The 14,094-nt window shown below is 41.5% G+C and overlaps 1 protein-coding gene across 1 annotated transcript in view; it reads left to right on the top strand.

The window, feature by feature from the left end:
• Positions 1 to 14,094, top strand: part of ANO3 (anoctamin 3) — a 307,522-nt gene that overhangs the window by 277,619 nt on the left and 15,809 nt on the right. The window contains exons 18-20 of the mRNA XM_040328358.1: positions 9,869 to 9,926; positions 11,370 to 11,467; positions 13,413 to 13,558. Of these exons, the coding sequence (XP_040184292.1) occupies positions 9,869 to 9,926; positions 11,370 to 11,467; positions 13,413 to 13,558 (302 nt within the window). The remainder of the gene's footprint in view (positions 1 to 9,868; positions 9,927 to 11,369; positions 11,468 to 13,412; positions 13,559 to 14,094) is intronic.

Below are 14,094 nucleotides of genomic sequence, written 5' to 3'. Positions count from 1 at the left end.
TGAGACCAGCTTACTGCTTGAACAACACAGACTTTAATGTTATATCACACAGCTTATATGTCATTTCCAAAACTGTTACAATGACAAATCTCCGCCCCCCTCACACTGGGGCTTCCATACAGATTATAGGCAGACACGACGGGGCCGATGCTGAAAACACATTTTCTTTAGACAATGACATCAATGACGCTGAGCACTAGCTGTACTGAATACATTAACTAGACCGCTCGACCCCGCATATAGAGAGATAATTACCACAATGAAGCAATCAGAATAATTAACACAAGCCACTTAAACCCAGCTCTCCTTCACACAACACAATAGATCAATTAACCTTTAGAAATAGTGAGGGGACATTAGCACATCAATAACCTGGCTAGCAGGGAGCAGTAAACTGAGACATATAGGCACATGTATCACACTTACATGCTCCCTGATGCGTAGAAGTGTCAAATATTTTTCTTTACTCATGGGGGCCAAAAAGAGCTGAAGTGGAAAAAATGTAATGTAAGTATGTGCAGCTGGTAGGGCATCTAGGGGAATCTAAGGGGTTGATTTACTAAGGTTGTTTTACGTTGTAAAAAAATTAGCACTTAGTAAAAAGGAATGAGTTTATGATTCTCTCCAAACACAAGTTCAGCGGGAGCAAAACGACATGTGTGATAGCAGTATTCCACTATCACACATGCCAGCTATTACTACACTACACTACACTACTATTATTACACTATTAACTTGAGAAAGGAGAGTGCATGTCTGTTACTCACATCGCACATGCTCTGAAACGCGTTGTTTACTCCCACTCCCGGTGATGTCACATGCCAGCGCTGCGGTCCACACTGCGCTCCATTTAGAGGTCTGCCCGGAGAGACACGGGAGAATGCCGGTGTCCCATCAGAATCTGCAACCCGTAAGATTAGTTAATAGAAGTGATGTTCTGTCAGCTGCGCATGTATTCCACTGCTACCAGGTTTGCTCATCTAACAGAATACCTGCAGTCAGAAGCAGACATCTTACTACACCCAGCTACGTCTTGAATTTCAGAGTAATGTTAGCAATAAAGTGAGCGTATGTAAATAAATATAATATGTTGACAACTGTGATGCTGGACGCCAGCAGCAGGAAGGTGACAGAGGCCATGTTGGTACACCCCGCGCTGCTCAGCGCTAAACCTTTAGGCTTTCAAAATTAAACATCCTAACAGCTTCACAGATGTCAATATACTATATTTATTTATATATGCTTTATTGCTAAAATTACTTTGAAATTCAAGACGTAGTTGGGTGTACTAATATGTCCGCTGCCTTTTTCTGATTGCAGGTCTTCTGTCAGCTTAGCAAACCTGGTAGCGGTGGAATGCATGCAAAGCTGATTTAACGTCACTTACTAAACTGACAGGTCGCCGATTCTGATGGAACACCAGCTTTCTGTATCCACCTCGCGGCTCCCTGGCATGCAGACCCTGGGCGTTTTTTTTTTTCACCGGGATGTTTGATTATTACCATATGAGCCTGAGGCCTCGTACACACGACCGTTTTCCTCGACAGAATCCATCAAGAAACTTGGTGGGAGAGCTTTTTTGCCAAGGAAAACGGTTGTGTGTATGTTTTTCATCGCAAAAACTGTTGTGGAACTCGACGAGAAAAAAAGTTCTCTTCTTCCTCGTCGGGAGTCTCAATTTCCTTGTCATGTTTCTCATCGCGCTGGTTTACGACGAGAAACACGATCGTGTGTATGCTAATAAACCCACGCATGCTCACAATAAAGTATGAGACGGGAGCGCACCTTCGGTAAAAGTAGCGTTTGTAATGGAGATAGCACATTTGTCAAGCTGCAACGGACTGAAAAGTGCAAATCGTCTCTTACCAAATTTTTACTTAACACGCAGTAACATGAGATTAGCAAAAGCAGCCCCAAGGGTTGTGCCAGTGGAATCGAACTTCCCCTGCCGTCTTACGTGTTGTACGTCACCGTGTTTAAGAATGACGAGATTTGGTCTTGACAGTGTGTACGCAAAGAAAGCTTGTCAAGTTTCTCGACAAGCCTAACAAGGAACTTGTCGAAGAAAACGATGTTTCATTTACGACGAGTTCCTGGGTCGTGTGTACGAGGCCTGATTCTTTACTCTTTATGTGAGTGACCCCTTGTCTGTGTGATTATAACTTTTATTAACTACTACACTTGGAGGTGCTTTTCTATTTTTTTCTTTTCCCTTTGTTATACATAGTTGGCTTCACTCTTAGGCCGCGTACGACAGCACTATAAAGGGGATGTTCAAATCCAATGGTGCCACCCTTGGGGCTGCTTTAGCTGATTTTGTGTTAGTAAAAGATGATTTGCGCTTTTCTGTCTCTTACAGCGTGATGAATGTGATATCTCCTAAACGAACGCTAGTTTTACAAGAACGAGCGCTCCCGTCCCCTCATTTAGTCTGAGCATGCGTGGATTTTGAACCGATGGTCGTGCGTACTAACGACCGGTTTTAACCTATCGGTTAGGCGTCCATCGGTTCAATTTTAAAGCAAGTTCTTTTTGGACTGAAGGACAACTGACCGATGGGGCCCACACACGGTCGGTTTGGACCAATGAAACTGAACTTCAGTCCGTTTTCATCGGTTTTGTCCAATCGTGTGTACAAGGCCTTAGAAGAGCTTTGCCCTTAGGCCCCGTACACACGTCTGAGAAACTCGACGAGCAAAACACATCGTTTTGCTCGTCGAGTTCTTGTGAAGCCGCTGAGGATCTCGGCGAGCCAAGTTTCCTCATTGATCAACAAGAAAATAGAGAACATGTTCTCTATTTGGCCCGACGAGATCCTCGTCGGTTTCCTCTGCCAAAAGTGTACACATGACCGGGTTTCTCGGCAGAATACGGTTCCGATCGAGTTTCTGGCTGAATTCTGCCGAGAAACTCGGTCGTGTGTACGGGGCCTTAGTGTTTGCTCTCCACTGTGTGTCTGTCATTTGGACAATTCACAGACTTTTATCAGGATGTATATTATGGATTAATAATGGACTGTTTATAGACTCTCTTTTAACATTCCGATCCTATGTGCTTGTCTTTTCCCTCTTTTCCCTACTAGTGATCCTTCATTTGCTAAGTAAACACTCTTTACTTCATTAGTAAATCAAGCCCACATGTTTACCATCTAAATGAAAAAAAAAGGAATGAGCACCTTGATTGAAGAGGCATATTAAAACTTTGTTCCCTAAATACACATTTTGATGATGACTCCCTAGAGTTGTGTTCCCCAAGCAGTGTTTTGTAAGAATCTACCCAGCAGTTTAGGTATACCGGTAATTTGGCTGCAACCAGATTTATTGCGCTTCCAGCATCACAGTGACAAAAACAGCAGCAAGCCTCACGCAGAATGAAAAATATGAGGCAGAAAATGTACCCTTGCCTTTCCGGCACTTTTAAAACATTTGAGCCCTTTTCTTGTGTCTAGCTCCAGAAATACAGTATAAGCCGTTTCACTTACACAGAGCTTTTTTTCTCAGAAAATAGGTGCAGGAACTCAACCACGACCTGTTCAGATTTCACAAACAGTAGAAGGGTCTTAAAGGGGCATTAAATACCAGAATTGCATTACATACAGAGTGCAGAGTTCGGGCGGTTACAAAGCTGTCACTTGTAAACACAGAAATCAGACTTCTGTGTTTACAAGTGATTGTGGTGAGAAGGCACCAAAGGGTCTGAGCCAAAGGTGGCGGAACTGAGTTCCACCAAGTTCCCCCTGTAAAAAAGCCCTGCACTTACAAGGCTGCCAGCTCGTGATCTGTCCTTTTGGTTCTTATCCAAGACTCCTTTTGCAGGGAGTTGCTTCTTACCACCTTTTTTCAGCTGCATTGGCTTTCCCATTGCTTTGCTATTTATATACAAGATATATATATATATATATATATTCCAAAAGGAAAAAACTGTTTGCTGTATAAAGTATTAGCTGGAATTTGCCTTCAATTTGTTAGTGTATTTAATGATCTTTTTTACAGGGTTAGACAGAATATGCTTACAATGGAGGTGGATGTAGGTCTAGCCTTACGCTCGAATTTCCGCTCAAGCTTGTCTTGCATACACACGGGCACACAAAAGTTCTCTGAACTTTCAACCGTCAAGAACGCGGTGATGTACAACACTAGGACGAGCCTAGAAAATTAAGTTCAATGCTTCCGAGCATGCGTTGAATTGTTTCCGAGCATGCGTCGGAATTTTGCACGTCAGAATTGCTACAGACGATCGGATTTTCCAATCGGAATTTTTTCCATCTGAGAATTTGAGAACCAGCCCTCAATCTTTTGTTGGCGGAAATTCCGTCAGCAAAAGTCAGATGGAGCATATACACGGTCGGAATTTCGGACCAAAAGCTCATATCAGACTTTTCTTGTTGAAATTTTCCGATCGTGTGTACGCAGCATTAGATTTGACTGAACTTCCACTTTAAATCTGCTAGTCCATCTAACACTAACCTCCCACCCAGACTGACAATGCTGCATTATGCTGTACCCCTGTGCTCTTTCATCCAGAGCAGAGGTACTCTTAAGCCTCGTACACACGCACGGTTTTTTTCGGTAAGAACCAGCAAGAAAACTGCCCAGAATCTAGACGAGAAAAATAGAGAACCTGTTCTCTATTTTCTCGTTGTGAGATTCTCGGCAGTGTTTTCCTGCCCAGAAACCCGAGCGTGTGTATACTTACCACTCCATAGAAACCCGCACATGCTCGAAATGACTTTGACGCATGTGCAGTAGCTTCCAAGGCATAGGTAGGATGAAGCAAGATGGTGGCGACGGCATCGAATGTGACGAGCGCATTCTCGTCGTAGTCGATGACATCACCGCGTTCGTGCCATTCAAAAAAACGACGGTTCTTTTGAATGGCCCATGTGTACACTCAGCTGGCAAGAGAATCTTGCCAAGAATCTGGTCAGGAAAAACAACATTTTTTTTCTTGACGAGATTCTGGGCTGTATGTACAGGGCTTAATACAGGAAATGTGTTACTGGCCACCAGATCACCAGATGAAAAGAGAGCGAAAAAGCCCCAAAAAAGGAAAACAAATTCAGCCTCCACATCCAATGTTTGGCAAACTGCAATATATTACAATTTTGGTTTTGGGTTAAATACCACATTAAAGTGCATGCGCCGTCCGTGAACGTTTCCAAGTGCGCATGCTCCAAATTACGCCGCAAACTGTCAATGCTTTCGACGTGAACGTAACTTACGTACAGCTCTATTCGCGAACGACTTACGCAAACAACGTAAAATACGACGCTGTTCGTACGTTTCCGACGTCCATACCTAACATGACTTACCCCTGCTTTATGAGGGGTAACTTTACGCTGAAAAAAGCCTTACGTAAACGACGTAAAAAAATGCGCCGGGCGGACGTACGTTTCTGAATCGGCGTATCTACCTAATTTGCATATTCGACACGGAAGTCTAGGGAAGCGCCCCTAGCGGTCAGCGTAAATATTGCAGCCTAAGATACGACGGCGTAGGAGACTTACGCCGCTCGTATCTAGGCACCATTGAGGCGTATCTGATTCTATGAATCAGACACCGAGATGCGACGGCCCGCACTCAGAGTTACGAGGGCGTATCTGGAGATACGCCGTCGTAACTGCTTTCTGAATCCGGGCCAGTGTGTACAGGCATGCCCCGCTTTAAGTGCACTCACTTTACATACACTCGCGAGTAAGGACATACCCGCGAGTGTCTGTAAAGTGCCTTACAACTACTGTACAGACATTTTGCAGCTGCAGTAGAATAAGCTGAAGCTCCGAGAGCATAGCCCGCCCTGTTCCAGTGTGACCCTGACACCCCCACTACAGCCCCTGAGACCTTAACTACAGCCCCTGACCCCCCACTACACCCTATAAGTGAAAAAATGTATTGTTTCACTTTAAGTACATTTTCGTTTTACATACATGCTCTGGTCCCATTGTGTACTTAAAAGTGGGGTATGCCTGTATACTGTGTGTGTGTGTATATATATATATATATATATATATATATATATATATATATATATATATATATCAGATTACATCTAAATAAATGATAAGTGTGGGGAAGCTAAGTTGTAAAGCTACAAAGGAATGCAGAACATGCAGTAAGAACTATTTGGGAGTGTCCCCGCAAAACGTGCTGTTTGCATGATTGGTGGATTCTCACAGACAGAATGACCCATTGACTTGTGTTTGTTTTAATCTGATATTAACCTACTTAACCTGCTGGGACATAGAAAACAAAATGCTAATATATTTAACTAGACTTTACATATTCAGAGATGGATTTCACATGTATAGGGAAGGACAATTGACTTCTGTTATTATAATACAAAAGCAAGCTTCAATGTATGTGGTGTGGTGTTTAGCCTGTTGCTGTCCCTGAGGGCCAAAGACAAGACTGGGATTTCCCAGTGTGTGCTTAACCTTGACCAGTTCTACAAGTTTTTTTTAGTAAAAAACAATGTTCATATGTGGGCTTTACCTGATCACAAGGTTGGATTGTTGTCGAAATGCAAGGAATTTATCAAATTAAAACTAGTTACAGTCCTTAGCAGTTGGTATTGGTACATCCTGTGAGTTTTCAATGCGGCATTTTTGGAGGCGCAAGCCATGGATTTTTGGAGAGTTATTTTCTTGTAGATATTTTTTATTTAAAATGTTTTTTTTTTTTTTTTTGTACACAGACATTCAAATATATGAAAAAACATGCACAATTACTCTACTCTTACAAACACCTTTGTAGTTTTCTCAGATAAAAGCTATCAAGTAATCATTTATAATGTACAGGGTGGGCCATTTATATGGATACACCTTAAGAAAATGGGAATGGTTGGTGATATTAACTTCCTGTTTGTGGCCATTTTGAAGTCGGCCATTTTAATCCAACTTTTGTTTTTTCAATAGGAAGAGGGTCATGTGACACATCAAACTTATTGGGAATTTCACAAGAAAAACAATGGAGCGTTAAAATCGCAGTAAAATAGCAGTGTAAATAACTCATGAAAGAATAAAGTTACGTTAAAACCAAGCACACCATTGTTTTTCTTGTGAAATTCCCAATAAGTTTGATGTGTCACATGACCCTCTTCCTATTGAAGAAACAAAAGTTGGATTCAAAATGGCTGACTTCAAAATGGCCGCCATGGTCACCACCCATCTTGAAAAGTTTCCCCCCTCACATATACTAATGTGCCACAAACAGGAAGTTAATATCACCAACCATTCCCATTTTATTAAGGTGTATCCATATAAATAGCCCACCCTGTATATCAAAAATCTTGTATTTGTCAACGGAGTATATTTCCTCTATTACACCCCCCCCCCACCCATATTTGGACGTTTTGTTTCTTTTTTTCAGGGAGCAGTTTCCTTCAGTCTGTATTTTGCCCTCAACACTTCACAGAAACTGTCCTCCTAAAATTAACAAACCTTCTACTAATAGCCAAAACTAAGGGACACTAATCTGTACTCCTACTCCTGGACCTTTCTGCTGCCTTTGATATGGTTGACCATGCCCTCCGCCTCAAAAAACTCAACACCTTTGTTCTCCATGACTGTACTCTTTGCTGGTTCTCTTCCTACTTATCCAACCGCACCTTTAGCGTTACTTGCAATTCTTCTTCCTCCTTTCCTCTTCCTTTCTCTGTTGGGATGCCCAAAGGTTCTGTTCTTAGATAAGATAAAAAAAATTGCACTAGAAATAGTTAGATATAAGTAGTAAACCAATTATTGGACAAACAAAAAAATATATCAATGAAAATGCATCATTAAAATAATGACATCAGATAATCCCATATGGTGCTCAGTGCTCAAAAGATGTCTCCTACAGATTGGTGCTCGGACTGGGTGCCCCACATAGATGTACACTCACCACTGGCTATGGACCACCTATCTCTAGTATGGTCTTATGCGCATGTGGGGATACCCAGAATGGTTAGGATGACTTCTTGGAAGTAGAGATGTGCCTCATAAGGATGAATGGGGATGATAAGAGCAAAAAGAGAGCCTCATTGCGCAATGCCGTATTAAAATGTATTGGTTCCACAAAAGTTAATGTTACACTTACATTGCTGAGTGCCTGATAGTCCTGGCACCCGACGTATGTAGCAGGCGATTATATAAAGGATTACCGGCCTGAACGGATGAGCCCCTCGTCCTGGTGCACGATTCCTGGGGGTATTTTGGTTGGGCGGAAGTAACGTGATGATGCGTTACTTTCTTAGACCTCTCCTATTCTTGATCTACACCTCCTCCCTGGGTCAGTTGATAGCCTTCCATGGCTTCCAACACCATCTCTACGCCTATGACACCCAAATCCATCTCACTACCTCCTCACGTATCACTAATTTACTAACAGATATATTAATCTGGATGTCACACCACTTCCTCAAACTCAATCTGTCCAATACCAAGCTCATCATTTTTTTCTCCCCCACATGCCCCTTCCCCTGATCTCTCTGTCAAGATCGATGGCACAATTAGCAGCCCATCCCCGCATGCCAAGGTTCTAGGTGTTATCCTGGACTCTGATCTATCCTTTAGGCCCCATGTCCAATCGCTGTCCAAATCGTGCTGCCTCAAGCTCCTCAGTACCCCTTTTTAACCAATGACACCACAAAGATCCTAGTTCGCTCTCTGGTCATCTCTCGCCTCGACTAATACAACTCCCTTTTCAATGGCTTACCTTTACATAAGTTACCACCCCCCTTCAGTCCATCATGAATGCTGCTGCCAGGATCATCCACCTTACCAACCACTCTGTGTCTGCTACTCCTCTCTCTGCCAATCCCTCCATTGGCTTTTGCTCACCCAACAAATTAAATTCAAAATACTAGTGGGTGGAGTGGTGGGCTTTCATGAAAACCTAAAGCCTTGTACACACGACCGAAGAACTCGATGTGCGAAACACATCGTTTTCCTCGTCGAGTTCCTTGTTAGGCTGTCGAGGAACTTCCCGTCAAGGAAATAGAGAACATGCTCTCTTTTTGGCTTGTCGAGTTTCTCGTCAGTTTCCTCGACGAAAATGTACACACGACCGGTCGTGTGTACAAGGCCTAACACTTTACCCTGATTAAGCAAGATGACATGTTCTCTTTACCACCATGGGTGATCCATACCCAATAGCCTTAAAAAAGATCCTGTTATTTTAATAAAGAGTTAAAGCGGAGTTCCGGCCACAGATTTTTTTTCTGACATCCCATCATAATGCATTAATAACCCCAATTAACTTTATACAGTGTATATGTTTGCTAGTGGATTAAAATGTTATATATCTTTTTATACTTACTATTTAGAAATACCCTTCTGGCCATTGCCATGATGATTGTGGCCATGTGAAGCCCAATCGCAACCTCTTCCTGGATTTGAAATACAGAGGTGCATGCTGGACAACCAGCATGCACCTCTCGATCTCGCACATCTGCAATGCTTTGCCGGCCGTAGCGCCAATTGTTTAAAAAGTTGCCATAATAACTGGCAGCGACAGAGCAAGGTCCGCCCCGTTATTATGGCAACGTAGATGTGATCTGACTTAAATTGTGTAATTTCTTGTTAGGAAATAACGTGATTTTTGCTCACAGTACTGCCCACTGAATCCTGGGAAATGATGACTCACATTTCCCAGGAGCACAGGCGAGGGAGGGAGTGTTCCGGACCCAGAAGTGGCAGATTAGTAGCCACTACATAGCAAAATGGCGTTCCTGGTGAGTAAAAACATTTTTTTCCCCCAAATGTTTAAACCATATGGGGATCAAGGATTTAGAAAGATAACATACACCAAGGTATTCAGAGAAGTGTACTGTAAGAGGCAGGAATCTGTCCATGAGTATTTCAGTAAAAATAAATATGTATTTTTTACAGGTTTGCAGGGAGGCCTGGCAAATATAACAGACTCTTTCAAAGATGGAGGCTGGAAGAGGTAAAACAAACCACTAAACTGAAACAAATATGTGTCTATGTTTTTGAATTATTTGATCTATGGTCAAAGGTAGTGATCATCAATCAGTGGTTTCGGAGCTACACACGGCTCTCCCCTACATTTGACATGCTTTTTGGCAGATCCTAGTAGTTGCGTAGTACTCTTCTGTCTGATGTAACTTGCATTAGCATTCCAAAACACATGACACAAAGCAGATACTTAATATATGTAATTTATTTAAATTAGATTGAGGCTAAGTATGCAAAGCAGAATCGAGTGTTTATTTTAAAATCAATGCTGTACTTACCGTTTTAGAGATCGATGTTCTCCTGCTTCCGGGTATGGGCGTTCCTACTTGATTGACAGCCTTCCGACGGTCGCATACAGCGCGTCACGAGTTCCCGAAAGTAGCCGAACGTCGGTGCGCAGGCGCCGTATAGAGCCGCATCGACGTTCGGCTTCTTTCGGCTTCTTTTGGCAACTGGTGTCGCGCTGTATGCGACCGTCGGAAGGCTGTCAATCAAGTAGGAACGGCCATTCCCGAAGATCATACCCGGAAGCCATGGAGAACATCTATTTCTAAAACAGTAAGTACTGAATTTATTTTAAAATAAACACCCGATTCTGCTTCGCATAATTAGCCTAAATCTAATGTTAAAAAAAAAAATTTGGGTGAACTCCAGCTCTAATGATGAAATCCACCAAGAGAAAGCTTTATTATTTGCTGTGTATTTAAGGTGGTATTTGAAACTGTGAATATCTCTACATTTGTAGTCCTTTGCTAAATGCAATAAAGAACACAGAAACCACAACTTATGCCACGTACACACGATCGGACATTCCGACAACAAAACCGTGGATTTTTTTTCCGACAAAATGTTGGCACAAACTTGTCTTGCATACACACAGTCACACAAATGTTGTCGGAAATTCCGAACGTCAAGAACGCAGTCACATACAACACTACGACGAGCCGAGAAAAATGAAGTTCAATGATTCCGACCATGCGTCAAATTGATTCCAAGCATGCATAGGAGTTTTGTGCGTATCGGAACAATCGGAATTTCCGACAAGCACTTTTGTTGTCGTAAAAATTGAGAACCAGCTCTCAAACATTTGTTGTCGGAAATTCCAACAGCAAATGTCCGATGGAGCTTACACACGGTCGGAATATCCAACCAAAAGCTCACATCGAACATTTGTTATTGGAAATTCCGATCGTGTGTACGCGGTATAACGGTTGGTAACCAATGAGTATAAAGCTGACCATACCTGTTACAATTAACCTGTACAATCTCCTTTAACACTACTAAAAAAAAATACTATTTAATTGTACAATCTCTGTTAGGTTAATCACAACAGCTGGGGTACAACCGTTTCAAATTTTGTTTAGTATTATCAGGTCCACATTGGTATTGATACATTTTGAATATTTCTCCTTAGTGTCATCCAAGTGGGTGCCTTATAGACCTCTGTTTACAAATGGGCGTTATCATGGTTCTGAAACAAATGTGGAATAACTTCATGGAATTAGGTTATCCGTAAGTAATATATTTTCAATCTTCTAATGCAGTTTATTCTTTTAAAGTATGGTTTCAAGATGGTCAACTGATGGGTGATGATGTGGGGCAATGCCCACCTGCCATCCAGGCTGTAGCAGTTTTAATAATAAATAAGGATCCAAAGGAAGTGTGTGTGACAGAAATAATATAATCCAGGGAGAGCAAAGGTGGGTGTCCTGTCCACCACTTTATAACACCAATGATGCAAGGATGGAGAAGCCACAATTGGGTGTAAAAGCAGAAACTTCCCTTCCTTCTCTTATGTCCTTTCCCATTTATTAATTTCCCTTCCTCCATCATGTTCTTTTAAAACTACGGTGAATACACCTCTTCAGTGTACAATTAGTGCCTTGCATGCTTTTGTTTTCTCTTCTATGTTTATAGTAGCAAGATATATTCAGGCCTACCCCATTATGAGGTTATATGTATTAAAGGGGTTGTAAAGGTTTGTTTTTTATTTTCTAAATAGGTTTCTTTAAGCTAGTGCATTGTTGGTTTACTAATCCTTTCCTTCGATTTTCCTTCTAAATGTTTGTTCTTTGTCTGAATTTCTCACTTCCTGTTTCTCCTCAGTAAGCTGATATGGCTGACTAACCCCCAGCCAGATGACGGGGGCAAGCTTACTGAGGAGAAACAGGAAGTGAGAAATTCAGACAAAGAAAAAAAAACATTTAGAATGGAAATCGAAGGAAAAGGTTAGTGAACCAACAATGCACTAGCTTAAAGGAACCTGTTTAGAAAAAAAAAAAAAAAAATCTTTACAACCCCTTTAATGGTGTATTCCTTACCAGCTATTGTATGCTTTGTGATTGTACCGTTTTATTCTGCTTCATTAAAGAAATATTGACACGAAAAACAGAAACTTCCAGTTTAAGTGAAGGGTATGGCCCCGTACACACGGCCGAGGAACTCGACGTGCCAAACACATCGAGTTCCTCGGCCAGTTCAGCCCTGAAGCCGCCGAGGACCTCGGCGGGCCGAGAGCTCCCATAGAACAACGAGGAAATAGAGAACATGTTTTCTATTTCCTCGCCGAGGTCCTCGTCGGCTTCCTCGGCCGAAAGTGTACACACGGCCGGGTTTCTCGGCAAAATTCAGCCAGAAACTCGGTCGGAAGCTGAATTCTGCCGAGGAAACTGGTCGTGTGTACGGGGCCTGAGAGTCTCTAAATTAGAGGGGGTCAAAAGGCAGAAAATATGCATTGTGTTTTATGTTTTGTAATTCTATCTTTTGGGAAGGGCATTTTTTGAGTTACTCCTTGTGGCTAAAAAATTTAATTGGGCTGAAATAGACCTGAATTCAACACTGTTGTGTCAACTGTCCTTTCTATATTTCCCTGTTGATGGTAAACCCGTACACTTAATACAGATACATCTTATTTCCTAACTTGCCCCTGGAAACAGGTACTATTTGATATCCATCCAATTACCTCCATTCATTTGCCTCTTGACATCCGTTTCTTTGGTAAAGCTGCTGCTAATGCTTTGGAATTGGTAGACTTGGTTTACCAAACAAAATATATGACTGTCAAGGTACTACTTGTTCATGTTTTAAGATACAACTTGAGTAAGAGTAGAAGAATTCTATAGGTCAGTGATGGCAAACCTTGGCACCCCAGATGTTTTGGAACTACGTTTCCCATGATGCTCGTGCACTCTGCAGTGTAGTTGCGCATCATGGGAAATATAGTTCCAAAACATTTGGGGTGCCAAGGTTCGTCATTACTGCTATAGATGGATAGAGAATCTCTTTAAGGTGTTGGAGAAATGTACAGTGGACTTTTGTAGCTAGTAGGGGTCTGCTAACTATTTTTCTATAAGTAGGCTATAGTTTGTCAATGATCGCCTCTCCAATATTTAAGAAACCCATTTAATAAAAACATATCTAACTTAATATATTTTCTGTGATCTATCCTTGGCAACAGATTACTACAGAACTGGTGGTCACGAAGGAAAATGAAGAAAGGTGGACAGTCAGTAGAACACAAAATAACTTTACCTCAGTGGGAAAAAGACTGGAACCTGCAGCCAATGAATGCCCATGGGCTTATGGAGGAGTACTTAGAAATGGGTAAATTCAATGTAAATAAACACACACTCAACACATATGGATAATCAAATTTAAAGTGTACACCCCAATATTGAGCTCCCCTTATTTCTTCCCTTTTAGTCTTTTACATTTACCATTAAAAGTATTCTGTTATATCTGTTTAATAAGTGAAAATTGTACTTGTTGATCTTGCCAAAAAATCCAGAACTGTTCTTTGTACTGCGTACCCTGTGGTGTAATCTAAAAAACTTTACCAGGAAGTGTTGTAAGACTGCAGAACCCCTCAACCTATTTTACAGATAAGAAGAAAAAATAGGTATTCTAAAGTCGCTAAAGCACTCCCTGTACTAGAATGACAATGCTGATCCTCCATATGTACACTATGGGGTGTGTGTTGTTATTCTAAGATATAAAGTAGGTTATTGGCAGAATAATTAGATGGAAATAAACAAAAAAAAAACTGAAAAAAGAAAACAAATGTAACAATCACATCTAAAGACTATTAAAGTATAACTATAGGCAAAAAATATTTTTTTCGTTTTGGACAGAGTGGAGAG

This window comes from Rana temporaria, chromosome 11 (genome assembly GCF_905171775.1).
Source record: "Rana temporaria chromosome 11, aRanTem1.1, whole genome shotgun sequence".
NCBI classification, from domain to species: Eukaryota; Metazoa; Chordata; class Amphibia; order Anura; family Ranidae; genus Rana; species Rana temporaria.
This window is presented reverse-complemented; position numbering and strand designations above follow the sequence as displayed.